The 27,889-nt window shown below is 42.4% G+C and overlaps 2 protein-coding genes across 3 annotated transcripts in view; one reads left to right on the top strand and one right to left on the bottom strand.

Moving 5' to 3' along the window:
* Positions 1-3,796, top strand: part of qtrt2 (queuine tRNA-ribosyltransferase accessory subunit 2) — a 50,265-nt gene extending 46,469 nt beyond the window's left edge. For both annotated transcript variants that reach the window (XM_044035249.1, XM_044035240.1), the window contains exon 9: positions 3,743-3,796. In XM_044035249.1, coding sequence (XP_043891184.1) covers positions 3,743-3,796 — 54 coding nt within the window. The remainder of the gene's footprint in view (positions 1-3,742) is intronic.
* drd3 (dopamine receptor D3) lies at positions 240-27,526 on the bottom strand. The gene is made up of 8 exons (XM_044035228.1): positions 26,928-27,526; positions 24,950-25,273; positions 14,990-15,102; positions 12,230-12,366; positions 9,922-10,115; positions 6,277-6,342; positions 3,774-4,158; positions 240-638 (listed from the first exon to the last, which is right to left on the bottom strand). Exons 2-8 carry the CDS (start codon positions 25,238-25,240, stop codon positions 442-444), a joined length of 1,383 nt encoding a protein of 460 aa, XP_043891163.1. The 5' UTR covers positions 25,241-25,273; positions 26,928-27,526; the 3' UTR covers positions 240-441.
* Between the last annotated feature and the right edge of the window lie 363 nt (positions 27,527-27,889).

The raw sequence follows: 27,889 nt of genomic DNA, 5'->3' as shown, positions 1-27,889 counted from the left end.
ATGCACAGGTGAATAACCGATGGCGAGGATGATGAAGACGAGGAAGATAAACACCAGTTAATCCACACGGTGCGTTCACAGACAGAGCCTCAGGACGACGCCGCTCCGAGGCCAATCAATCCATCCGTCCATCAATCATTGACGAGGGAGTCTCAAACTGTGCCAATGAGCTGTACAAGACAAGTCTTAACACCTTTGTGCTAACAATAAGACTTGATGCATGTCTTATTTCAGTAATACTGTTGTTAAAACTTAAGAAATCCTCTTTTTATTGCTCTTTAAGAGCTGGACGCTGTGTTTTTTCCGTTCCCTGACCACGAGCAGTCTGTGGTCAGTGTTTAGTAGTAAACGCAACCCCCCGCCCCCCTCCCCCCCATACCGCACCCGCGGCCACGTCCTCCGCCTCATTTTCACTTTAATTTCCTGATGCGCCTCCTTTGCTCAGCAGCTCAGGATCTTGATGAAGGCCCGTCTGAACTCGATGTTAAAGGTGGTGTAGATAATGGGGTTGAGGGCGCTGTTGACATAGCCCAGCCAAGTGAACGCGCCGTAAAGTGCGGGGGGCACGTAGCACGTCCTGCAGTGGGTGTTCAGAATGTGTGTCACAAAGAAAGGCAGCCAGCAGATGAGAAACACCCCTGGTACAGTTGAAAGAATGATGGCAGTTGAGGATATAAATGGGGACAAGGGTGTGAGGGGGAGAAAAAAGTGGAGCAAAGCGGGGAACGGCAAGAAGAAACATGAATGGTAAATGCAGGGAGTGTGTGTGTGTGGTGTAAATTGGAGGGGGAAGGAGAGTGAAAACGTGTGACAGGGATGAATAATGGAAGAGAAAAGGGGAGAAAAGAAAGAGAGATTTAATGTTAATTGCAATCGCATTAAAACCCCAAACATAGCTTTGCAGCTAAACATAGCAGGATATAATTCTCCCTTTGAGTTTAAATCATATTTATTTTCTTCTTTTTTTTTTAGATTAGCAGTGAATAATTGATCCACTACTTACATTAACATAATATCAGCTACAGAAAACCTGGATAACAAAAAATGCCGTATGTAAGAAGGCTATACTAGAAATACTTACCATGCAACTATTGTAACCTGTTAACTCAAGGCTTTTAGCAATATATATGTTGAGGCAACATGAAGATTTGTGTAAATGTTTACTCAAATGCACAACAACCAAAAAGTATATATTGTAGCGTAGCTACGTTTAAGAGCACGCCCCCATCCAGTGTTTTTACGTTGGTAGAGCCGGAAGTGAAGAGCGGTGTGTGAGAGACATGTGCTGTGGCTGCAAAAAGGAGTTATGAATAAATCTAGCCGGGAACGGCGAAAGAGAGAACACGTCTCCTCGTCACTAGAGAGTGTTACAATATAATGCTTTTCTTTTCTTAAATGATGTCAGCTGGGGCTGAACCATTTTGAATAAATAGTTAATTTACAATATGTAGAGCTGAGACTGAATTACTTATTATTAATATTAACTATTTGGATAATCAATTTATCGGTTTGAAGGTTTTTTCGTCATTAAAACAAGATTTCTGATTGTTTTAGTTCCTTAAATGTGAATATTTTCTTCGTTTCTTTCATTATGAAAATAATCGTTAGTTACAGCCCTAGGCAAATGACAAAGACTCTTGACTTAACACATTAAGCCACATCTAAATCTCTCATATATTGTTTTGGTTTAAAAAGAAATAAGATGGACACATTGAATAGTCAGCAGAATATGTTTTTTTTTTTTCCCCAGCTCAGTGATTTTTACATTAGCTAAAGAGCGAACACTGTCTAATCACAGGTGATAAAAGCTGTACATATAAAAGATCTCGTGTTTCATAAATCTCTTGAGGGGGTGAAGGCTGTGTCAATTATCTTTGTAAAGTAAATATGTGTCACGCTTGAAAGGAAAGCCTGATAAAGGGCCACTTACTTATTTATGCCAGTCTCAAAGCCCAATTAATGTGAACGTATGGTTGTGTGAGGTTCACTGACACTGTGAAATCAGCCAGAGACTCGCTCTCTCACTCAATACATGACTGAAAAAAACTCATGTCAGCTATTTAACGGAAGGGTTTACCTAATTAAGTCTTTGAAAAATATTCGCCCCTTAGACAACATTGTTCAGCTGGAAACTCAGGTGTGTCAACTGCTGGCATCGAGCTAAATCTGAATGAAGAATGACCAACGCCGACGTGACGGAATAACACATTTACACTCACTGATGGAGGCAGCAGTGGGTCAATAACTCGTGAAACTGCTGATTCTGGTGTGGCAGAGTGAGCTGTTTACAAAGGTTCAGTTGTAAAATGCTGCCCGAGCAGCGAAGATGTGGTAGACTTTAGAAGGCATTGATTTTTTATTTTTTTTATTTTTTTTAAATGTGATCCTTATGTAATGAGGCTAAAACCTGTTTTTCTTCATGTCCACTGAGAACAAGCTGCCGTTTCTTAGGCCGTTTTCACACCTAATAGTCTCTGCTGGACTCGGTTCGATAGGGGACTCAAACCTTTTGAGTAACGTATTCCCCTCCTCGCCTGAGGAATCACTGACGGAGAAGACGAGACAAACAATGAACAAGAAACCTCGCTCATCTGTTGATTAAAGCAGGGCGTTAATTGTGATATATATCATCTTTTCAATTTTACCTCGTTCTCACTGCACATCTGACCAAGAGACACTTCTCCTGGCTATCGTTCTACACGCACGTATGTTTTGGTTGTGTTCTACCCATAATGCCCTGCGTTCACTTACACCAGACCTACGTTCTTAGGCGGACGAGGGTTCGGTTGCGCATTTGCACCTGCCCAAACCAACTAGGGTCCTGCTACTGCTCCTGTTCTGTGGAATTAGATTTGCGTCGATATTTTAACACTTTAAATAAACCACAAAATCAAATCAAATATTGATTTAATCATAAATATTGTATCTTGTTTGTTTGAAAATACACTTTTTGTTTGCGATGATCATAATTTTTTTGTGCTCCCTCACTTGTTCTTTGCGTCGTGGTTTTTTGCTTGCAATTCTGTCCATGGGTGGGGCTTAGGAAGCTGCCTGCTCATTGGCTACTGAGTTGTGTAGCGACAGCTCAATGAACCGGAAATAGTCACAGGCTTGGAGTCGCTGTCCATCTGGAACCCTAATCTATGGTTGTCAGAGTCTAAACGTTAGATACATACAAATTATTTTTATCGGATGTCGACAGGGAATGAGTCTTAAAAAGTGTTCCCTGAAAATCTAATTCCATACTATTCCTGATCACCTCATATAACCACACTTAAAAATGGAAGAATGATCCCTTTGTTGTACTTAAAAGCAGTCATCAGGTTTTATTATGTAAAGAAAAGCCCTTGATTTTTAGCTCAACCTCACAGTAATAAAGTGGTTAAAAATGGGCAGGTGGAAGTGAAATGGATGAATAGTAGCCTCTGTGCAAGCACTACTGTTTCCACTGACACCGCTGTAATGTAATCAGGCACCTCTGATTGCATTTCTGTCAGCGTGTGCTCTGCTGAACCAGACCTAACTGGACCAGGTTACAACAACCTGGCTGATAATTGGAGCGTGTGGAAGTTGTTTCAGGGGCTCCAGCGTGTGTCTGGACACACACTGTGAACCCAAGGCCAGCCTGACTTTTCCTGACATTTCCACCTCATGTATGATGTTTCTGCAAATTATACAGCAAATGCTTCCAGGGTGAGGAACTGCAAGGAGTATATAACATCTGTAAAATGTCCTGTTTCAGGTGTTACCTCACTCTTCTTGTCTCTACTCACCAAGCACAATGGCCAGCATCTGAGTGGCTTTCTTCTCCCGCGCATGCATGCTCCTGAAGCGCTGACTGTTGGTGTGAGAGTGCGGCCTCTGCTGCAGCGACGTGTGCGTTCGCCCGTTCGACAGATCCTTCACCTCGCACCTAATCATGACGGGAGGCTGTTCGTTTGGGCTGTCCTCCCCCTCCTCGTCCTCCTCGTCCTCCCCGCGCTCCTGCTCCAGATCCAGCTCTGTGCGTCCACAGGAGGCGTGGCTGATGCTGCAGTAGTTCTGCGTGTCCACCGGGGGCAGCGCCGAGTTCTCCACCGGTCCCGTCTTCGGATGTTTGCGCCACAGGCACCGCGAGAGCAGGTTCGGCTTGGAGGGACTGGAGGTTTCCACGCTCTGCTGTTGGGACAAACGGTATGTGACAATCGGGAGAGAAACAAAAAGAAAAGTTTTTTTAATCAAGTTATTACCATAAAATATTTATGGATAAAGATATTTAAATACTTCAGCAGAATTAAATAAATTCAACTATCTCACCACGTAGATATACAATTAACAAAGCTTTAAAATGGTACATTTACTTTAATTTTTCAAGGATGTTAGTTTCCTAGATTTTTTTATAGGAAAATTAACTTATCACATTTTACAGTTCAGATATGCAGAGGCCTGACTGGATGAATTTTCAGTAATTTTCAGTAAATTTAAAACATCCTTATGTATGGGAATGACTGCTTTGCAGTATTCAATGCATCTGTCCTTTGACTGTAAACACAGTAGCTTTACTGTTATATAATTAAAATGAGCTGTTTCATAAAAGCAGCACTCAATGTGCACAAAAAAGAGGCTCAAATTTCCAGGTGGCCAATGGTCCCTTTAGACCTTTTTTAACATTAAAACATACACACAAATGCACTGTTTTATAATAATTTTATTTTCCTTGTCACAATTATCATTTTTAAATGGAAATCTAAGCCACACTGGAGTGAAAAAAGTGAAAAAATGCTGCCATTCTTTCAGATCTGGACACAGATATCACGATAACATAATAAGATAACAGGAGGTGACACGTGATTGAGGCCGATTTTCTGCCCCAGTCTCTTTCGGGCCATAAATAATACATTATATCTGACCGAGGACCGTGATTGGCCCCCAGACCGGACTTTGAACATGCCTGGTGTAGTGCCTTTTACAGCAAGAAGACCCAGGTTTTTGTGACCCGTTTGGAACAAGGGCCTTTCTGCGTGGAGTTTGCATGTTCTCCTTGTGTGTTCTCCGGTTTCCTCCCACGCTCCAAAAACATGCAGATTAAGCAAATTGGGCACTCCAAGAGTGAGAGTGGATGGTTTGTCTCCATGTGTCCCTGTGATGGGTTGGTGACCTATCCTGGGTGTGACCCCGCCTTTCACCCTATGTCACCTGGGACAGTGGCCCTGTGTGACCCTCATTGAGTATAAAGCGTTAGAAGATGAATGAATGAATCTATCGCATGGCTTTTGTGTGATGTGAGCGTTTTGTCTTTGAGCTTTTGTTTTTGTCCTGCAGCTTTAATATCGGGCTCACACTCTCATTAAAAACTTGGCCAAACCCGACTGGCAGCACTTTTTTTAGTTTTGCTGGTGAACACGGTGGAGCAATCAGCTGCTAGAGAGCCTGGTAGTTCTCTTCTGGCGATGTCTAGGCCTGACAAAACAACAATTTCAGCTTTAAAATATCAACACGTTGTTATCACAACACACTGCTCTCAATTATTTGTTCTCCTAATCCTCTAATATCTACTCAGAGATTCCATTCCGCATCTTCTATAGTTGAAGCTGAGCAGTACTTAAGTGGTAGATAAAATTCAACCAATACATCAGAATTGACGTTCACACGGAACGAATGTGGCTCCTTCCATGTCCAAAATAAATCATGGCTGCACCGTTAATATTCAGCACACACCTGAAAATGTCAACAGACTACCTCTAAATGCAAATTATTTTCATTGCTCTCTTGATACAGCACACGCTATTTTAAAAAAACAATATTCAGCAACTATGACGCCAATGAACCTTCCCCCCCAGTCATTTTGTTGTATTTCCAGTACAAACATTCCATTTTTTATAATCTTTTCATTCTCACACAGTCCACACACAAACTAATTTGAACACTGGAGGGATTATGCAGGTGCTGCAGAAGGTCTACCAGATCTTTCTTAGCTGATGAGTGAGGTGAGCCATGCAAGGCGAGGTGCCACGCTTTCGAAATAACAATTTCTGGTTCCTCACACCTGAGCTGTGACCACACAGCGGAACGGAGAACTCAAGTGTACATGTGAACATATGAACGAGGCAGACCAACATGGAAATCTAAAAACAGAACCTCTTCTGTGCTTCCCACAATCTCACAACACGCCAACACAGTCAGCGTGAGAGTTAGGAATTAGGCGTCAGCAAACTCTGAATGTGGTCTGACAAAAAAATGTATTCACGAATCTGCCTGATATGTAATTTTTTTTAATTTTAATTAATTTTTACCTACCACTTTGATCCTTATAGGTGACAGGTCTTGCTTCGCCTTTGCCGTCTCGTCTTGTAGACAGGTCTCCTAGGGGGTAATGAAAGTAATTCAAGTTAGGATGTATTTTGCAGGTAAAACCTCGACCTCCCTTAATCCTCACACTCCGCCATCAGCTATAAGTCGCACACCCTTTACTTGGAAAAGTCATCGCTTCTTCCCCATTTTTCTCGGAGGATATTATTATTATTCAAACAAATCTGACTCACGCGGAGAGAGGAAATCAAGGGTTTAGGGCTAATGTTTCATACGTATTCAGTCGCTCTCTAAATCTCACTCAGTTGACGAAGTCCTACTCTGCTATTCCCTTGGAACTAAAACTCCTCCACGACTTCAGTCAGTCATGGATGAGAGCACAAACACATGCAGTTATGCCTAACCTGTGGAATCTGTCTGCAGTGAAGGTGAAAGAATCCAACTACGTTAGAAAAGAAAATCATGGAAGTACAAAAGCTGTTATGTCGATGTAATGGAAATTAACGATCTACTGTAGCGTTTTAAAGACGGTGCAGAACGTGGCTTGATGTCTCATTACCGTTGCTTATTAAAAAAAGCCAGGACTGTGTGATTAGATAGACGAGTGTCTCAAAGACGAGACAGTCTTTGAGAAAACATTAGTGAAAATAGATGGCATCAATGTCACTCTCACTACAATATGCTGATAGTAAAAAAAAAGGAGATTGCTTTTTAATGATGATTTCATTTTAGTCCTTTTAGCTCCTCCACAACTCACAGGATAAATGGTAGAAAAACCAGATGTTAGTTCTTTACGCTCTCTATCTGCATAAGCCATTTGCTTTTTATCTTTTACTCTTTTTATTCAAAGACTTCAGAGTCTCTTGGCTCATTCTCAGCTAAGGAACTGGAGGCCTAAGATTAAAAACTTCTGACCATGTGCAGTGAGTCAACCGACTGCAGATTGTAACAAACTGGTGACCTTCTTTATGTAATGAGCTCCATCTTCTTCAAAAAGCGAATTGTAGTGCGGCCAAATACCGACACCAAGTAAGACAGGTCCTCAAGAGTACGGTAGGAACAAGATCCAAGCCATCAATACCTATGTCCTGCTGGTAATAAGATACGCTGCTAATTGCCTCAACAAAAGGAAAGAAATAGAGGCCACTGACATCAGGACAAGGAAGCTCCTCACCATGTTTCACCCTTAAGTCCAGAAGCCTGAGGTTGTGCAGCAAGTGGAAGGAAGGAAGGAGGCTGAGGACTCGTGAATGTCAAAGCCACTATCCAAGATGAAACAATACATCAGAGGCACTAATCATGGCTGCACAGGAACAGGCCCACAGCACCGGATCAATAGAGGCTGGAGTTTACCACACCAGACAGAACCCCGGGTTTAGGCTGTGTAAAGATGCCCCTGAGACAGTGCAGCACATTACAGCATGAGGCGTGAGATGCTGGCTGGGAAAGGCGTACACAACCAAGCGGCTGCAACAGTGCAGAGAAACATCTGGGCCGAGTATTGACTCGTGGTCCCAGGGTTGAGATCCCATGGGACTTCCAGATCCTGACATACAAACTGGCGGTGGACATAGTGGACAAATGTGGCCAATGTCCCAATGTCAAGCAACATCAAGTAGAAGGAACATGAGGAGCTTGAGGATTACAAAGGGCTGAAAGAGGAAGCGAGAGAAGATCTGGGGAGCGAAAGACACGTGGACCCAGTGGTTATAGGAGCACTAATGACGCTTTTCCACTACACAGTTCTAGATTGGTGCAACTCGGCACCTGGAAAATTAACCGATTGAGAAATAATGGTTGTCGCGAATAAGAATCTGAACCAAACTCTTTCTTAAGTTGAACTATGCAGCATTTTTACTCTAATTTAACAGCTTCAGAGTCATTGTGATGGTTAAATTACAGCTTTTCCACAATGTGGTCCCAGCACGACACGTCGCGCCTCGCCTCTGCACAGCACGGTACTTTTCCATCAGCGATGGTACATATTTTTTAGTACCTGCTCTGAGCTGAGCTAATACTATGCATGATGTCGTCAGACTGCCAGCCACTGATTGGTCAGAGTGTCTTCACTGGAAGAGTCATGAGCGAGACGTCCGGCCACAGAATCAAACCGAACAATGCCGAACTGTAGATCAGTTAAAAATACTAAAAAGTCCTGAAGACATGCGTTAATCTCCAACATTTACCAAGGAAATGTCATCTAACAGAGGAGTCTTGCGTATTTAACAACTTTGAGCCGCATTACAACCCCTTCCGCCATATTTCGGTTCAGTGACTGTGTCAGACTGTGTCTGTGCTCCAGGCGAGCCGTGCAGGAACTGCACGACCAGCTTTAACCCCCCCAAACTGGCTCCAAAAAAAGGCCATCATTCTGTTTGAATTGTGACTTGCACATACAGTCATTAAAATCCTCCTCGCTAAACATCAGCCTGTCAGCGTGAGCATGTTCGCATTAACTGTAGCATATTATAGTAACGTTGTGGTTCCTCTGCGCAGCTTGGCTCACTCCACTCTAACAGAGAGGAGACACTGTTCCTGGAGAAACAGACTATTTTTAACTTGACAAGTGAGATTAATTAAGAAAAGCTTTCGTTTCACACGCTGACAGTTGTGCCAGCGACTTGCAAACCAAGCTGCACATTTGCATTTTTTTTATCTTTGTCCTGTGTTCAAAGTTAAAGCAGTCTTTCAGGTTCTTCTGACGTCTCCTCCAAAGCCACTGGTGAGTTGTTGTGGCACTGACTGAATGTTTCTGACAGCTTTGCTCATATTTACAACAGCTGTATGTCACATTTTGTATGCGGTGATTAACGAGGTTATCAAGCTCTGAGCCAGGTTTCATTGTGTACACATTGTTAGTGCCTCTAATAAAAAAAAGGTCTAATATAAAGGTGACTTGAATTGAATTTACCAGTTAATTACAAGTGTTCATAGTACAGTGAGGCAGAGAGAGAGAGAAAGGGAGAAAGAGACCGCCTAAGAAGAATTAAAAGTAGCAAATCAAATCAACATTAATCTTAATCGCAATTTAAATATTCAGTTCAAAAATGCATCCAAATTAAAGGTATATATATTTACAAGGGATATTTTTGGTCTGGGTGCCCTGCAATTCTTGAGCTTTCTATATAAGTGGGTCAAAGGCAAGACGTCCTGGACAATCAGGGAGCTAGAAAGACAAAGAAAAAGTGATGCAGGAGAGGGATTAACCTTAGCCACCACCTGGCAACCCAAAATAGTCCCTATGAATGGGTTAAACCTTATTTATTGAGCAAATTAAAACATTGTATTTGTCTGTAACCATTCTCTTAGCAATAGCTGGATTTGGCATGCATACTTTTCATGAGTCCATGAGGCTGGCACAGCCCCCCCTCATGTGGAGGATAAATCGGCGGATGGATGGGTAACGGAAAGCAGAGAAATAGAGCTTTGTGCCCATATACTTGTTGTTACAGTAGCCCTCAGGACTTCCGCACAACGACGTCCAATCACAGACAAGATTCACCAGCACGTCGCACGTTTGTGATGTCAGCTTCTCAGTACCGTAATTCCTAAACAGTTTGAATATCAACACAGTATAAAATCAGTTCTTAGAGACATTTTTGCCTAAATGAATGTAATGAACACTCGTCTCACCACAGACGGCGGGGTAGAGCCGGGCTGGATCTTTCCACTGGCCTGGCCAAAGGTAATCCTCTTCCGCCTTCTCCTGAGGAAGACGTAAATGCGGATGTAGACGAGCAGCGTGACAATAAAAGGCAGGTAGAAGGACACCACTGACGAGTAGATCACAAAGTCGGGGTTGGAGATGGAGCACACCATGGGGTCATCTGAGACAAATGGGGGAAAAATATGTCTTATTAATCACTAAATAAAACCCGGTGGCAAATACTCCACTTTTTAAAATGACCTCGAGAGTTTATTCTCTTTCATATACTACGTACATACTGATCTGTACAGTACAGAACGCAGAAGCCACGATGATTGATTTGACAATAATTGCATCATATACATTCAGGATAAGAGACCATTTGACATGCTAATTATGGTGTGTATAGCAATTGCTCTGTCAGGGGAATATAATATCTATCAGGTGAGCTATTAGTGCTTGCAAATCGAAGTGGCACAGGCTCCCACCACAGCTGTGAAATGCATGCTGCACGTTAGTGACATGGACAAACTGAAAAGTGATTTGCCTCTCCCTGGATGTTCCACTAGATCAATATCACATGCCTCACTTCACAGAGAGAAAGTAATTAGGACGGACTGACACAATTATTTACATTCAAAATATTTTGTATTTTTAAAAAAAAAACGCAAAAACATTCTTGTCAGGCGTTGAAATCATGAACCTAATGTGAACCCATTCATGCCGCCTTCTGATGCTAATGCATGGCTGCATACTGACAAAACAGTGGGATTCCCACAATCACCCACCATTGTGAGTGTAAGTGGACGAAACCGAATGACTGCATCTCTGAGAAAAAGCTTTACATTGTAACTGACTGGCGCTCGTAATTGTGTGCGAGCAGTCATGCATCTGTGTTGTTGGCTATTGAAATCAAAAAAACAAAATCTGCTGTTAATGACTCTCACGTTTCTCAGTCCATTTTCTTTTTGTCCATGCATCACAACAGACATAAGACCACGTTTTCAGTTATCCCTCTGAATAAAGATTAAGCACAAATGAATCCTCCCACTTAAGCAGAATTAAATGCAATCGTAAGAACTCACTTCCCTCGTGTCTTCCAACTTTGCTGGCAGTGGGGCCAGAAGTTCAGGGACCCAGAGCGCTTTTCATTGGCTGTTTTGAAGCAAGGGCGGCACTGGTTTGTGCACATGAAGGACTGCAGAGCGTCATTCCTCTTCAAGAAGTGAGCGGTTGGAATTGATAATGTAGTTTACATATTGTTTGAATTATAGTGGAATTTCTATAATGCGTAACTGGCGATAGGTGTGTGGGTGTGTGTGGTGGCTTTGTATATGGGGTGTGCGCCGTAAATGCCATGAGTCGTGCATTGTTGTTATTGTTGTCACGTTGTTGTTTACATCTTGAGTATTTGATATTGTGAGATTTTAAACACTGCCATTTGGTGGTGCTATTGATATGATAATATATGTCATCAGATTGGCGTGATGGCATAATTCAGCTGCAATTCTGTGTCAAAGGTGCTGTGGTCCCCTCTACCACTTGCTACTGTGTTTTTGTTGTGAGGGTATGAGAGTAATATGTGTGTATTTCTGGATTGCATTATAAGATTTTCTTGCTTGACCCCACCAGAATTTCCAGACCAAAATCACCACTGGTCCTAATATATTTTCTTTCTAGACAGATGTTGTAAATGCCATGAGAGCAATAATCAACCCAAAGCTTGATTTGAATTTCTGAAATTTGCTAATTGGGCTGGAAAAGCAGGATAGACATTTGCTACAAATATTAATACTAGCAAGCAGCAAAAAAGCCATAACTAGAAAATGGCTGAACCAGGAGCCTCCAACAATCCTTGATTGGATGGAAATGCACACAATGGAACGATTGACCTTTTCCCTGAGACATGCAGTGAAGAAGTGTGAATATTACTGGGAAAACTGGAGATTTTATCTGAACCAGAGGTGATTATGTTTCCACAAACAACTTGCACACGTCTGAATCCATTGACATTGAATTACTTTCTCAGCCATGACAAGAAAATCGTGACAATACATTACACATTTTCACAGAATCTGTAATACTATCCATGTCTAGTAAATTGACGCAATAAATTGGCGGTCTGTACCTTTTTAATGTAATTTTAGGGTTGAATTTCATGTCCCACCGTTGAAAGAATTATAACCCTGATTTTCAGAAATATGTTGGTGCCTTGATGCCTTATATTTTTACGGCCTGCTTCACCAGAATTCCGTCTGCGCTGGAAGACGGAAATCAGAATGTTGCTGCACTAACCTGTGGTGTTGAAGCCAAACAGCAGAGGGCAGGAGACAGCGAAAGCCAGGACCCACACGGTCGCAATCATCACAAATACTCTCTTCCTGGAGCGATGGGTGGTGTTGTACAGGACGGGCATCACCACAGCTGTGTACCTGCAGACCCAAGCACTGATTAGTGTCAGTCCAGCTTTGAGAATGTGTACAGGAGATCGGTTGTGACATCTGAGTGAAAGGAGAGTGCTGATACAGCACAGTAAAAGGGGGAATAATTAGAGGGAAGAAGAGAGTGTCCCTGAGAGGAACTGGGCTTTGGGGATGCCAAGAAATATACCGCTGTGAGACAGTGAATAATATAAAGGGCAACAATGGAGATGCAAAGCAGGCATTTCTATCTCAAAACAATTTGGGTATTCAGCAATAAATCGTGGTGGAGCTCTGATTTAACAGTTAATCAACACACCACATCGGGACTGTGTAATGAGCCCGGAACAACTTGTTGTTTCAGCATTGGCTCAGAAGAAGCAGCAATTACACTGGACCCCGACCCAAAATGGATGTGATGCTATGTTGTTTAGAGCCAGCAAACTGCCATGTTTGTTTATCCTCACCGGACTAATTAATCTGGTTCTTCTCTAGGCAAAAGGCAGGGTTAAAACCTGGAGCCAAACAGACACAGAAGCTGACTAAAAATATTTTTCTCCCTCACTTCTTTTGAGCTGTCTTTACACTTCTGTGTTGCGGGAGACAAGATGAAGAAGTGGAGTGGTGGGAAATAATGTGTTGCACATGGTTTATTGAGCAAGTGCTGTTTTAGGTTGTCTCAGCTCTGGATGAAAACAAGGCTCTATCACAGTTGTCGCACAATAAAACATGACCAACAGATGCTGTGAGCACTTTCAGTCTGATACAACTTTGCTGCCTTGCATCCGAGTCGGCCTTTGAACAGGCAAGAAATCTTCCCGGCTTTCATGGAAATGTTTTTCTCTGAGCTTAAAAATAAACAAAGCTGTCACACAGGTGATGCAGGTGTTGTACTATCAATGGTGTCGAACGCCTCTGGTGCTTTGCATTCAATTAGCACATAGCATGTGATACTGTCGCAGCGTTGTTGTTGACTCGTCTAATAATCAATCACAGAGAACCACGGGTGTTTCAGAGCAACCTCATCCCTCAAAAGCAAATGATGTGTTTTACTCAAAAACCACTGCAGGACAAACACACACACCCCAGCAGGTTTGCAGGAGAAAAAGCAAATCAACAGAGAAATAAAGTGTTTATGAAGCTAATCAATCTGCATATTGCTGCTGTGAGGTCAGTTAAGATTTAAAACTGTCATGTAATTTAGAGAACGTCCCCGAAGAGAATTAATAGTGTTTTCCTCAAAACTACAGAGGACTGCAATCCCCAGTAGGGAAGGAAAGGGAAAGACTAAGATTGTTTTTGCACTTCACTGGTGCTTTATTTAAATGTGTATTAAAATCTTCAAAAACCAGCAAATTCTTAGAAGAATGTTGTCTGTGTCCAGTCGCTGGTCTTTGAGACAGGGGAAGCTCATTTCAGGCTCATGTATTTATACATAAATTCCCAAAAGAACAAGGAAACACGATAATTATGTCAACTTGAAATGTACAACAATAGTGTTTTTATTTACAGTGTATATGCAATGACCAGCTGTTTGTCTACAGACTTCACTCACAAAATCCATTCCACACAGGACTGAGGCAGAAAAGGCTCCAATCATCACGCAGAAGCCCAGCGTCCACCCGGTGTCAGCCCACTGCCCCATTGACTCAGAGAGAAGCCAAGCTTCCGTGGGAGTGACATTTTTACCGCATTTGTCAAATCACCGTCCAGTAGAGAACAGTTGAAGCTGAGCTTCAAGTGGTTTTAATGCGGAGGCTGCTACAGGAATACAAAAATCACGTAAGTTGATCTGTTAACAGATTCTGAATGATCTAGTGGCGCATTCTAATTGCGCTCTAGCGCACGTTTAATGCTGAAATACACATACGACACAGTTCATACAGTATTTGCCAACATTTTAGAGGAAGCTGAGTTTCACTTGCTTTCTTAGAGCATTCGCCACTGCTGTGTGTAGTTGTATGCTTTGCTCAATCGGTATTTCAGCTCGACACATGACGTCAAGCACACACAAATACCCTGAATACCCTGAAACAAATACCCTGTCTCCATATATGCTGTACAAACACATATGTATGACGTCCCTGGTTCATGTGCACTTTATTCATTCTCTGGAGTTTAACCGAGGGGTGTAAGTTCTACGGCCCTAGAGAGGCTTTTACATTTTAAATGTGACGCAAGAAGAGAAGTAAACAAATAAATAATGTAAATACTTCATGTGCAATGTTCAGTAAAGGTTTGAGCTGGTGCAGTGGCTCACGCTGTAATGTAAACATTGATGCATGGCAATTAGATGTAAACACATTCAAGTCTCAACCTAAAAAAAAACTCATCACAGTGTACAGTAAATCTCCTCCTCGCTTCGTCACTGTCTCATTTGCCTCTTTCACACACACACACACTGTGACACACATACCCACATCTGTCAAGGAGATGTAAGCAAAATGGGGAAACATTGTCTTTTTTTTTTTCCCCCTGCAAGTTTTAAAATATCCATGAGCCGAGGTGAACAAGAGCGGTGGAGCTGCAAACATGGAATTCTCACGTGGATTACATTTATAATAGTGATGTCATGGCAACAATAGCTGCGGCGAGGAATAAACTCACACATGCATACGAACCCGTGCACACTCACCTGTCAATGCTGATGGCACACAGGTTGAGGATGCTGGCGGTGCACATCATCACATCCAGCGTGACAAAGATGTTACAGTAAATTCGATTGAAAAGCCAGGCTCCGCCGACCACCTGCAGAGGACAGACGGGCAGATTAGCACTGCACAGGTTTCTCTTCACCTTCTCCCACCGTGAAAGTGTAAAGCCAGGGTGAAAATGAATGCACACAATTCTACATTTTTGCAGGATGGCAAAGAGGTAGGGAAAACAGGGCATGTAAGAAATGATGTACAGTTGAATATTAATTAGGCAAATTTATGCGCGAATTAGCAAACGTGTTGAAGTGGTCAAATATAATTTGCGATGACAGCACAATGATGGACGACATACTTAATGACATAAGATGTAATTAGGAGGCAAAGTTGGGAGACCATGTCAGAGACCTGGGTGTGACGGGAACCTCCATCTCTCATGGGGAGGTACATTAACCCCGAGTAAAACCAACAACACTCAAACTCCCACAACTCCATCTTCATCCCCCTCCCGTCCAGCCAGCTCCTCCTCAGACTGACAGGCTTTCATTTTGGCTTCATAATGCCTGGTAATAACAGTCTGACAAAGATAAATGGCATCCAATCTCCATTGCCTGACGAGTGAGTCTCTTAAAGCTGCATGGAAGGAAATATGCTCTACAACTGTCTTCAGAGACACTAGAGGAAGCAGACACACATTCACACATTCTTAGTGAGGCACCTGGAGGAGAATATATTCCCGAGTCCTTTGCCCTCACAAGATTATGCCTAACTCTAAACCTAAATTCATTCATCATTGTTGGTCCTCACAAAGATATAAAAAGGAGTAAACACACACACACACGATTCTGTGCCCAAAAACATAGACATTCATGATGTAAAGGTTTGTGCACTGTCATTTTTATCACTGCTGCAGAAGCAGATGAAAATGGCAAAGGTCAGTACCTGAGGTCTAAATTTTGTTTTTTATGTATGAGATTTTATTTAATTTGAGCCTGAATAAGTGGTGCTCTGCAAGATCAACACATTCTCTGCAGAGTGGGATCTCTGGTGGGCATATTCTCATCAGATGTCATTGGATTTGCCACAAACTTTGGCCTACCTACAATCCACCTGTTGGAGCAGCAGTAGCAGACAGCTAGCTCCATTAGCTACCATCTACCAGCCCTGCCTACTTGTCTCCACTTAATAACCCTTCCTGCTAGCCTCCAGCCACCGGCCTTGTCTGCTAGCCTCCAGCCACCGGCCTTGTCTGCTAGCCTCCAGCCACCGGCGTTGTCTGCTAGCCTCCAGCCAACGGCGTTGTCTGCTAGCCTCCAGCCATTGGCCTTTCCTGTTGGCTTCTAGTTACTGGACCTGGCTGTTAGCCATTAGCTATTTGCCTTGCCTGCTAACATCATCAAAAGTGCTACAGCCTGATTTCCTCTGCTAGCTAAAGCCTGGGTCTCCTCTGCTGGTTCCAGCTTGGGCCTCTTCGATCGGCTACAACAAACATGGTAGGATGCAAATCACAGGCACCCCTGCATGTCATTGCAGGTAGCACTAAATATTATATAGTTATTTTCCTTTTGCTACTGTCATGATTTTCCCCCAGCTTTCTGCCTTTCCATGACCTTTGAGTGAAACCTAGATACCTTATGTCCATGTCTAGTATCTTTAATTACAGACTTTATTGCTTGTGGGTTCTAACGATCTGCTGTTCTGCTGGTGACTCTTCTCAGTTGATGTCCACAGGGGCCCTATGCCACAAGACTAACTCTTACTAGTCACTTGTTTATTACAAAAATGACACAGAAGTGCTTGATAGTGATTCTTTCACTGTTGTTTAGTAGTCAGCGTAATCCTGGTCCATTCAAGAATATATCTGTGGTGCTTGCTCAGCCAGTCCTGATGTTAATGTTATCTCTGAGACTTGGCTCACCAAATCTATACTAGATAGAGTGTGGTTTTAATATATATTGTTCAGACCATCCTAGAAAAGGTGGTGGGGCAATCTATCTTTCTATCAATTCTTGCTGCACAAGTCCTGCTCTCCAAATCTGCTCCTAAAGTTTGAAATTCAACTTTGAATTGACCAGTGGTCAGTATTGAACTGTTGTTGGCTGCTACAGGCCCACGTCTGCTACCACTGACACTTTATCCTCTTTAGTGCAGCTCTTAGCTCAACTGCATTTTAAGGAAATCATCCTGGTAGATTATTTTAATTGGGATTGTCTTTAATCTGTTAATCTCACACAAATCAATGAAAGCCCCACTCATTTTAACCCTAAACATGCAGACAAATCTTCCCTTGTTGATCTTTTTCTCACAAATATGCCACACAAATACTCATCAGGGGTCTTTGCTAATGATCTAAGTGATAATTCTGTAGTTGGCACTCTTAGAGAAACAAAAATCCTCTGTTTTATGCCTTGTGTTGTATCTTAAGCATGATTTATTTCAAGTAATCTGCCTACCTTGGGGTGTTTTTTTGCTCTTGTGTGAGAAAATAAACCAGTGTGGATACAGATATTATAGTGATGTATTTCTTCACAAAAACATTTAAGTCCTTAGCAAACCCATGCATGGAGTTGGAAAGATGTGGTAATTAGTTTTTAATTTTTATTCTTCAGGCCATTCATGCCTTTGTTTGGTAGTGGTAGTAGAGGGAGACTGGAAACTTTTGGGGGAAAGAAGGTAAATGTTCCAACCAGGCAGGAAAAAACCAGGACACACTGCTCTTGGGATTTGTGATGTGTGCTTTCTAGTTGGATAGTGAGTCGCACAAGATGTGGGTGTTTAGCAGAAAGAGAGGGGGGGAATGAAAGGAGCAACCAAGTTGAATTATAGAAACCGGTATTTTTGGAGCTCAACCCACTATTACAGTGTTCCATCTGTACCACATACTAATCGTGTTTACAGTACAGAAGAGACTGAGTTGAAAATCAGCATATTCAAAGCAGTAAATAAGAAAACTAAAATGAATGGCTTCTGAGGGGCGCCTCTGGTGCTCACTATTGATCCATAATTCCCTGCAAAAAAGCAAAGCAAGGAGCTGCTTGCAGTGGGGAGAAAACACAATAAATTATAGGTGGTTTGAAAAAGCAGCAGAGGGAATCTCAGAGAATCAAACCACAAATTACAGCTTTAGAAGATTTGTATTTATAATCTGGTTGATTGGCAGTGGCACGCCAGTTGTAGAGTTTTCTGTTATTATAACGATTTCAAACAGCATTCTATGAGAATTACTCCAGTGTGCACGATTTCAAACAGTATTCTATGAGAATTACTCCAGTGGGCCTGCAGCAGTTCTCGGGGTTGGGCTGCATCGATTCAGACCATTGTCTGATATCTCAAGTGAATGATCAAACTCTGTGGAAGCTGCATGTTAAAACCACTGCAGTACCACGACCAGTTTCCGTCTATGTATGTGGGCAAAGAATGTCAGTTTAAACATTAAGCTATTCTCTTTTTAAATCTTTGAAAGAGAAAAGATCCTCTCAAACATATACAGCACAGCACTGTACATGCCACTCATGCACTCAGACAACCCTGCAAGTGAAAAGAAAGGGGCACACGTGGGTAGAATTTGAACACTGCATATGAAAGAAGGGATGGTGACTCATATTGACTGAGCTTATATGATCTATACAATGTGTATGTATATGTTTATATGTACATGTACACCACACGGCAGAGTATTGGTTAGCACTGTTGCCTTGCAGCAAAAACACAAACCCGGCTTTCAGGAACAAGGGCCTGTGCGCATGGGTTTTCTCCGGGTTGTCCGGTTTCCTCCCACAGTCCAAAAACATGCAGAGGTTAATTGGACATTCACACATCTAAATTGTCTCTATGTGTTTGATGGACTGAGATTGGCATCAGTGGCCCCGTGACCCTCATGTGGAGGATAAAGCGGTAGACGATGAATAGATGGAAATAAAAGTGTCTCAACCAGAGCAGAAGTTTGTTTACTGGTACTTAATAATCATATCAGTTAGACAGTTTGATAAACTCCATTGTTCATCTCTGTTTATTGTGCTGTTGACTGTGTGTGTGTGTTTTTACAGTCTCTGTTATAATGAATGCATACTGGCACCATGAGTGAAACTGTCACCCATATTAGTTAACTCCAGATGGGGGCGTGTATTTTGGGAGTGTGTTTATTAAACAGGTTGTAGCTGCAGGGCAGTATGTCAGTGTGATTTGTCTTCGTACGCGTTAACCCAGCTCGCTATGATACGCTATAAAGAGAGACTCTTTTGACAAAGGTGGTGATGCACCAATGACTGCACTTAATACACCAGGAGCCAGCTCGAGACATGGATGCGTGCTCTCTCTGAAAACATGGCTGCCCGCAGGGAAACCAGGAAAAAAAACAAAAACAGCTTTAATTACTTAACAAAAGGCTCACCTCATAAAATCTCCCCACGCTTAATACTACAGTATTTTAAGAATGTTTTTGCCACGTTGCCTCGCTGCAAGACAGCCCTTTCCAACTGGAAACTAAGGTTTCTACACTGCTCACTCTCCAGCACCAAAGTCCAAAGGACATGGACACTGCTGGTCTATTGCTGCCTCATTTTAATAGGTTTGTGTCAATTAACTTAATCTAAAGGAAGGATTTCAAATGCCAATGTCACTAAATAACACATGTGAACTAACTGACAGAGGCACCAGTGGATGAACAACTGCTACTGTATGTGCTGTCATGTTAAAATCGCTGATTTTTTCTTATGGACGATGGTGAACGAAGTGGTCAAATTGCGAGTTAAAGCTGCAGATATTATATTTTTATGATATCGTACACACCAGACGACTTTGCTCGGGGAAACTTTATCTGTTGTGGAAACATCTGCAGAGAAGATCTGGTGTTTTCTACAACTGTTGTTGTAAAACTACACGTTCGGTAGCAATCACGCTTTAAAAAAAAAAAACCTGAACCATCCCTTTAAAACTCCATTATGTCGTAATGCGATCCAGTAAGAACCCCATGAATGATTCCCTCTTTGGCACGTTTCTACACTTGACACACTTTCCCCAGCTTCACTCTGCCTCCAACTTATGAAGCTGCGCTCTGAATGCAGCATTTCCTCTCAAATTAAACGACGCTTCATCTCCACATACTCACCCTCTACAGACAGGAAATGATAACTTTCTCCCGGTGACAAACATGACAGTGCGGCACATTTCATTTTGGTAGATGACCTCCTTATTACAGATTCACCTGTGGGTTTTAATGAAACTGGATAGCAAACAGAAGTGGACATTGTCACAACTGACTAACAGTGGTTTGAACACAATGGAAGATGTAGAATCTGGTTCATCTTATGCAAGAGTTCACATCAGTTGAAAATTGTGCATAATGGGGGATATTACACTTAATCTCGCCAAGATACAGCCAAATATGGCTGACATTTGTGATAAATGTTTCCAGGCTCCTCACTGACTGACTGACTCATATGTTTTGGACTCGTCTGAGACACAGTGGAGTGCTAAGAATCTCATTTCAAAACAATTTCACAAATACTAGACTTGAGTCAAATGAAAGCATCCGAGTGGATTGCCATATTTGGCGTTTGTTTGCAAATGACAAAAAAATATTTTGATTAAGAAAGCAGCTTTGATTTACATCTCTAATGTCCCGTTGAGGACGATTCCTAATATGGTATCCTTGCTCCCATCCTCAGATTCACTGCTGTGTGAACTTTTATTATTTTGGATGAATTTAACCCTTTAACACATAAGCCTCAAAATGTCTAACTGGACTTTTTTTAACTTATAAAAATAACATTTGTTTTAGTTTTTGTCTCAATGTCCAAAATAGAAACTAATGTAAGGGCGTTTTTCCAACTCTCTCCTCTCTGGTGACAAAGACGCTGATTCCTGCAACAGCGGGAGTGAAATTTACCGCGATAACTACATGTTGGCTCTGACGTGCAACTTCTCAGTTTTCAGAAACCGTTGGAATGTTTTTGTTTCCCAGGAAGTTGGGAAGCTGATATAAATGCATGTGTAAATTGTGTTACGTAATTATCTTCCTGAAAGATTTTGCTATGAAATACAACAGATGATCAATTAAATGAAAGAGGACCAACCTCTGCACTACAAATAAGCTGTTTCCATGGTCAGGTTGTATATTTATTGAGGCAGAGTATCATAAATTAGGACTGTGCGCTGCCAATACGACCTCTTCTCTCGGATAGAAGTCGTATAGATAAATTGTGCCGTACAGAGATATGGTGGCTTGCTCGAGGGTATGAGTAGCACCTGCTGAGGTAGGGAAGGGTGATACTCTCTCTTTTCCTGCCAAACCGCGTTGGCAGAAGCAAACCGACAACCCTCCAGTCGTAGCAATTTAATCTGCTGTCCTTCAGATCAGAGCTTGCAGAGTGACTGTGCCAGGCTTGGAAGTTCAAAGGCTTAACATCTAACTTTTAATGCTGCAGTGTGTGACTTTTGGTGATTATGTTGTTGTTGTTGTCGTTACTCTGCCTCTGTTTGGTTTTTGTGAACAGAAACACTGTAGTACTATTCGACTAGGTTTTTTTGAGCAGTAGAATTCACTTCTGAAACTTTTTGCGAACGCTTTTTTGTGTTTTCAGTCAGAGGCGATTGCTATAGGACAGCGAGTGAAGCTCCTGGTATATACTTCTGCACACAGGCTTTGTCTGCAGCCCAGATTTTAGAACTGTGCAAACTGAATTCCCTACCCCACGCGTAGGTGGAGTTTTAAGCCCCGCTCAACAAGCAGAAAAAACATGTTGACAACTGAATAAGTAGTCGCCAAGGATAGTCATCCGAGCTGGTGATCCTCGAACCGGCTGACACTCTGACTCCAGCTGTAGCATCGCTCTCTTCTTCTTAGGTAGGAATGCGTCCCATTCCCTGTGTCCAGACTTGAACCGCCACCCTATGGTAAGGTGGGATACTATAGGACCCTGACACGCGAGTATACCAGGGTCGGCATGTGCGCAGAAGTATACCACAGGGCTTAAGAGTGCGCTAGAATGTGATAGAACGTTTTCTTTTTTACTGCGGTGAGCGAGACGGTGATTGGATAAATGAGGCAAAATCGCTCACTTCCAGGGAAACTCTGCGTCTCTGTGAGACAACGGAGCAGTGGGATTTTGGGCTGATGTATGATGGTGATTGGTGATTACTGAGAAACACAGTGGTGTAAACACATTTGACAATGGTTTGGATGCAACAGACATGTGTTTACATTTAAAAGTTACATACTACAGCTGTAGAAATGCATTTTTTTTCATGAACCTAATATTATTTCCAAATGTATTATCCTTAAACTTGCACCACGCAATCTTTCCATGACCTGTTCCTAATGAGATTGTAGAATTCCGCAGTGAAACTTCCACTTTGAAATGACAAATGTAGCACATGAACATACATGGGCATGACTTCTTGCATAGCAGTCAAACTCGTAACCGAATCCCTCTGCGAGAGGTTTCCTCGTTTACCTTACTTCGCCTTCCCTAGGATATAATCTTCTTCAATTTGACAGCTTCTGCTCACTGACTGTGTTAATTATTATTTCTGGTTGACCTACTGTTGAATGTTCTGCACACTGTGAGACACATATAAACTTTGGGCAAGTGGACGGCCACTCAAACACGACTGGACTCTCACCAGAACATCTTTAAATGTTGCATAGGTGCCCTTGAGCAAGACTTGGTCTCTCTGAGATTAAAGGAGGCATGAGCTGCTGCAAACAAGGCACCTGCAGCACATTTTCCCAGTGGGGCAGAGAGTTACATCGATGAAATGTGGGAGCCCGAGGGCCACGATGAGCAGTGGAACAGTTAATAGAGTTACTCAACAGCAAGTGGCACAAGGGGGAAAATTAACAATTAGCAGAGAATCGGTGAAGTGCAAATAAAAACGAACAAGAAGCATAAAGGAGCTGTTTGGCTCAAATGCCGGATTAGATGAAATTTACAGGTTCCAAATGGCTTTTTATCACATTTATTTGAAGCTCAGTGAATTACCTCCAGGGAATGACTTCATTATATGTTAATATTCAATACATCCTTCAGCAATTATGTATAAACGGCATTAATAGTGAAGCACCAGCCTGTCTAACCTACCCTTCATCATCATTACTGTCCTCCTATCACCCACATAATTACCACTAACTTACAAATGACCTTCATCCTTTATGCCCTCTGACTCCAGCTCCCACAAAAAAAGTCCACTTTGTCTCCCACGCGTCTCTCTGTCCTCTCAGCTGTGTTCCCTTCTCGTCGCCTCAGTCACTTTCAGATTCTGCTTCTCACCTGTCTCTCCTTCCCCGGCTCTCAGACAGTGATTCTATTACTGCTACCTCAAAGGGCATTTACGCAGTATATAAGTATATAATTACGTGTAATTAATAATTATATTGGTGTGATTGTGCTCTTTCGATTTGAATAAATTACAAAAAAATCTGTTGTTTGACGTTACTACATTAATAATCGATAAATATTTAATTTGAATTACATTATCAATTATTAATTTGGTATTTTAGACTCAGTTTGAAGTGAAAATCTATTTGACTTGAATCATCTGGAGAGGAATAAGAACATGGAAACTGAACGAGAGCTTGTTGCATGTTTCACCTGCTTAACACGTCATGGAAAAGGTTAAATGGAAAGATTAAAAACGAGCGGCTAAATGACACAGCAAATTGAATAGTTAATAGAAAAAGGGAAAATCAGTGGGGAAATGGGAATGCAAAAGAAAAAGGAAATGACCCGGTTAAATGTCTGGTAATTTGTATACTTTAATAATATGATGAATTTAGTAAATTCTTATCTCTCCTTTCGATTTAACTTCTGCCAGTCACGCAATGTCAAATTCAATCCTGATAAGTCAATGGTTTGTACAAAAAACACTTTTTGCAAAATTATTCAGTTTTCAAAGTTCTGTTTTTTTGGTGTGTGGTTGTACGAGGTATCATCAGCAGTGACTTTTCGGCACAATATCTTAAGAATATGTTCTTCTTTATATGTTGCAGCTCTATATATCACCCATAGACAAAGGTTTATAAACCACTCACTCTCCTGCACCAAAGACCATCGAAAATCCACATTGTTATCTTGCCGGGGACCTGGAGCTGCAGCAGATTTGTGTCAATATTTTTTAAAAAGCACTTTTGAGCAAACAAAATTTTTTTGTTTTTTATTTTTTCTCAAAATACACAAATTGCAAATAAAATATGGATTTAATCATTCATTTGTTTGAATATACACTTTTTGTTTGCAATGATTGTATATTTTGTTTGCCCTGACTCTTTTGCGTAGGGGGCTGCCTAATGATTGGCTACTGAGCTTAACAGACCGGAAGTAGTGACGGACTTGGGGAAAATGGGGAAAACTTGTTTCTAGCCAATAAAGGCTGTCTCACTGGAGACAAACCAACAAAAATTATTATATAAGATTTTGTAGACTAAAAGCTGTAGTGTGTAAGTTTGTAACACACACACACAAACAAAAGCCTATCAGCTCCACAAGGAAGCAACAGCAACACTGCACTGGTAAAACAAGAGGACTGCAAACAGGAAGGAGTACGACTGAAAACACACGGAAAGTAGCATGAGTGAATTCTACTGCACAGAAACCCTCGCTTGTACACATTTGACATTATTGCTTGATGAAGACAGACCGTTACACTGTTTCTGTTCATGAAGAAAAAACACAGGCAGAATAATAATAACACCAGCAAAAAAAAAAAGCTAAACACGGCAGCTGGCAGGTGGCTAGAATGTGTTGACAGTCATGTTTTCAGTGAGGATGAGCGTTCAAATCTCAGACTATGTGTCAACACCAAAAAAAAATCCCTTTTTTTTTTGGAGCCTACATTTTGGAAATACATGGCAACTTGAGCTCATGGTGGATGTGTGGAGACCACGGTTACCATCAGTGGTCTCCTCCGCTGCCATGCTGTAAATGAAGACACTCTGACCTCCTCACCTCCAGGTACACGGCCCACGGCATGACCAGCAGAGCCACCAGCAGGTCAGCTACTGCAAGGCTGACCACCAGGTAGTTGGTGGTGGTCTGAAGGGAGCGTTCTCGCAGCACGGCCAGACACACCAGCACGTTCCCAAACACGATGGCCAGGATGAGCAGGGAGTACAGCATGGCGTAGTAGTTGTGTTCCCCGTTGTCTTGCTCCGACGCATCTGCGCTCTCGTTCCTCTCGTCCCATCCGAGGTGGTATGACTCGTTCCAGAGCCGCTCTGAGCCACTAAACATCGCCATGGAGACGCCCCGGAGGTGATATGCTTAGCAGACCTGCCGGAGGAAAACACCGCAGAGCTCAGTGTTAACTTTCTCTTGTTTGGACTCGCATACAAACATGTGCACAACATTTCTAAAGTCAGAGGTCTGTTGGGAAACATCTCCCGGCTCCTAGCAACAGTAGTCAAATGAACTGATACACGCATGGTTCAAATGCATCCTGGCAATTATTTTCCTTGCCGTGTACTGACACAGTTGTTTTCCGGCTGAGTGAGGAAACGGAAGCACGTATCGATGCCAACACAACAGAGACAATCGGCTCCATAAATACTCAGCAGAAAGTCATGCTCCTAATAGCAAACTTCATAACCATTGCGATCCATTAAGGACGGTTCCAGTCAGCCCTTAAAGTGAATCCTCCCTCCCTTCCGGAAAATCACAACTCACAGAGGCAGACGCTACAACGCATAGATGGCAACTTTAATGAGAGGCTGGCTGTGTGCCTTTGAGCACTGTCAGTGAGGTTAGCTCATATGGGAGGGGTAATAACTCTGTCCTGCCAACCTGAGAAGTCCGGCTGGCTCTGCTCCTTGTGCTCTATCCTTATCTCATTTAATCCCAATCCTCCCGATCTGATGTGATAAATATCAGTGCTTTGGTAATGCTTACACCTGTGTCTGGATGCTAAACAGAGTGATCCATCTTATCCAGCTTCTCCTCTTCGCCACGACGGAAATAGGGAGAAAGACTCGGAAACAAAGGACATATTTAGACCTGGCATCGAACCCAAGAGCCTATTTAAGATTTCCCAAGTCTCTGATTCCACTTAGTCCCTCAACGGTAGCGGTATCATGTTATTAGAAATCTGGAGATGGGAAGAATCACCAGCCTCCATCACCTTGGAGTCTCCTAACAGGGCTGACTTAAATGCAGACTTTAAGGGAGATGGATCTGGGGCAATGTTAATCAGAAAACATGTGAAGAACACATGTTGACATTTGATGTGATGGCTCGGATTTGCTAATAGAAGACAAGTCTCCAGTTAAATATTTGTTTGTACTTGTAGAACAAGTGACTGAATCTGAATGAGTGCCCACTCTTTTTGTTTTCTGGACTTAAAATAGCCACCACCTGGTCCTGCTGCGCTCTCACTCATACTGTGAAGCACTGTGACCTCCAAGTGTGTATAAAATGGACATCATCATCATCATCAACACCACTACCAGAGCTTAATTATCAGTTATTGCTTTTGGCTGGTGGGCTCTGAAGCCATTACTGTATGGATGTCGAACATAAAGAGAGGTACAGCACAGTGTGTGACTTAGACAACTTGGTTATTCTAAGAATAATAACTGTGAATCAATTAACTGGAAGTTATTTGCCTGCAAGTGATATTTTTTTTCTCTTCGTGTTAATTGAAAGTCTGAGCGTGTATTTCAGTTGCAGGGGAATCAAACCTTGATCTCCAAATCTAATTACTGCTGATGATGGTAGCACATTATCTTGCGTTAAAATCATGCCTCGAGGAAGACTGGGGTCAGAACATCTCTGGAGTTAAACACAGACGAATAATTGCCGCAAAATGAGCGGGGGAAATTGTGAGCGCACGTGCCGGATGAAACAAGCAGAACAGAATCCTTTATCATCCACAAAAACAGTGGAACAAATGCACACAAAGGGGCGTTTAATGAAAGTGAAGTGAGCGTACCTGTTACTGTTTCCCAGTGAGGGATTCATCAGACGCCGCGGAGGAAAAGCATCACCCGCGCAGTGTGAAAAGTTGTCCGGTCACCGCGTCCAGCACTGCGAGGAGAGCGGGAGGAGCGCTCGGTGCCATTGCGCACAGGCGAATGTGGACGATGTGACGCTCGCAGATGGATGGTCCGCCCGTGCGCTCCTCTAAGCAGCGACTCTCGCAAAACAGTCCCGTGGCTCCGTGGCAGCCGGTAACACGTGCGTGGAGCACTATGGTGGCGCGCGTATACGCGGTGGTGGACACGACAAGTGGTGTCCTCCTTTGCGCGCTAAGTGATGCAGCCGCAGCGAGTGAAGGTGGACAATCTAGAAAACTAGAAAAAAACAACTTTTTCATTTCATGATAGAACTCATTTGAGTCATGTGTGTCCTTGCGTCAGTGCCCCGTGGCTGCAGTCCTCGCTTTGACCCTGGACCAGACTGGGGTCGTGATTTGCTGGGAGTGAAAGTGGAATAAAAATAGCCCAATGTTCACCCCATAAAACAGCACTGGTGAAACATACAGAGCATGAATTAGGTCAGTCTGGTCCACTGCATGAAAAAAAAAAATGTATTTACTGACACATATTTGAGGTTCTGGTTTCCCATGGCTCTTCCACCCACCTCTCTCTCTCTCTCTCTCCCTCTCTCTCTCTATCACTCACACACACCCACAAAAGAAAACATCACAAACCTCAGTGTGTATAAAAGGTACCAGGAGATCTAGTCATGCGTCTACATGACATTTAAAGGTGCTACGTGTAGCAAATTCATTATATTGAGATTACCATGAAATATCACAAGTGCATAAGAAAACGGATTGAACTGAAATATTGGCCTTACTGTAATTTACTGAATGGTGAGTGCAGCCAGTTATAAAACAGTGAATAGTGAACGACACAAGCCTCAGTACCCTCTCAAAAACGTCTTGACCAA

Source organism: Solea senegalensis, linkage group LG1, assembly GCF_019176455.1.
Source record: "Solea senegalensis isolate Sse05_10M linkage group LG1, IFAPA_SoseM_1, whole genome shotgun sequence".
Classification (NCBI taxonomy): Eukaryota; Metazoa; Chordata; class Actinopteri; order Pleuronectiformes; family Soleidae; genus Solea; species Solea senegalensis.
This window is presented reverse-complemented; position numbering and strand designations above follow the sequence as displayed.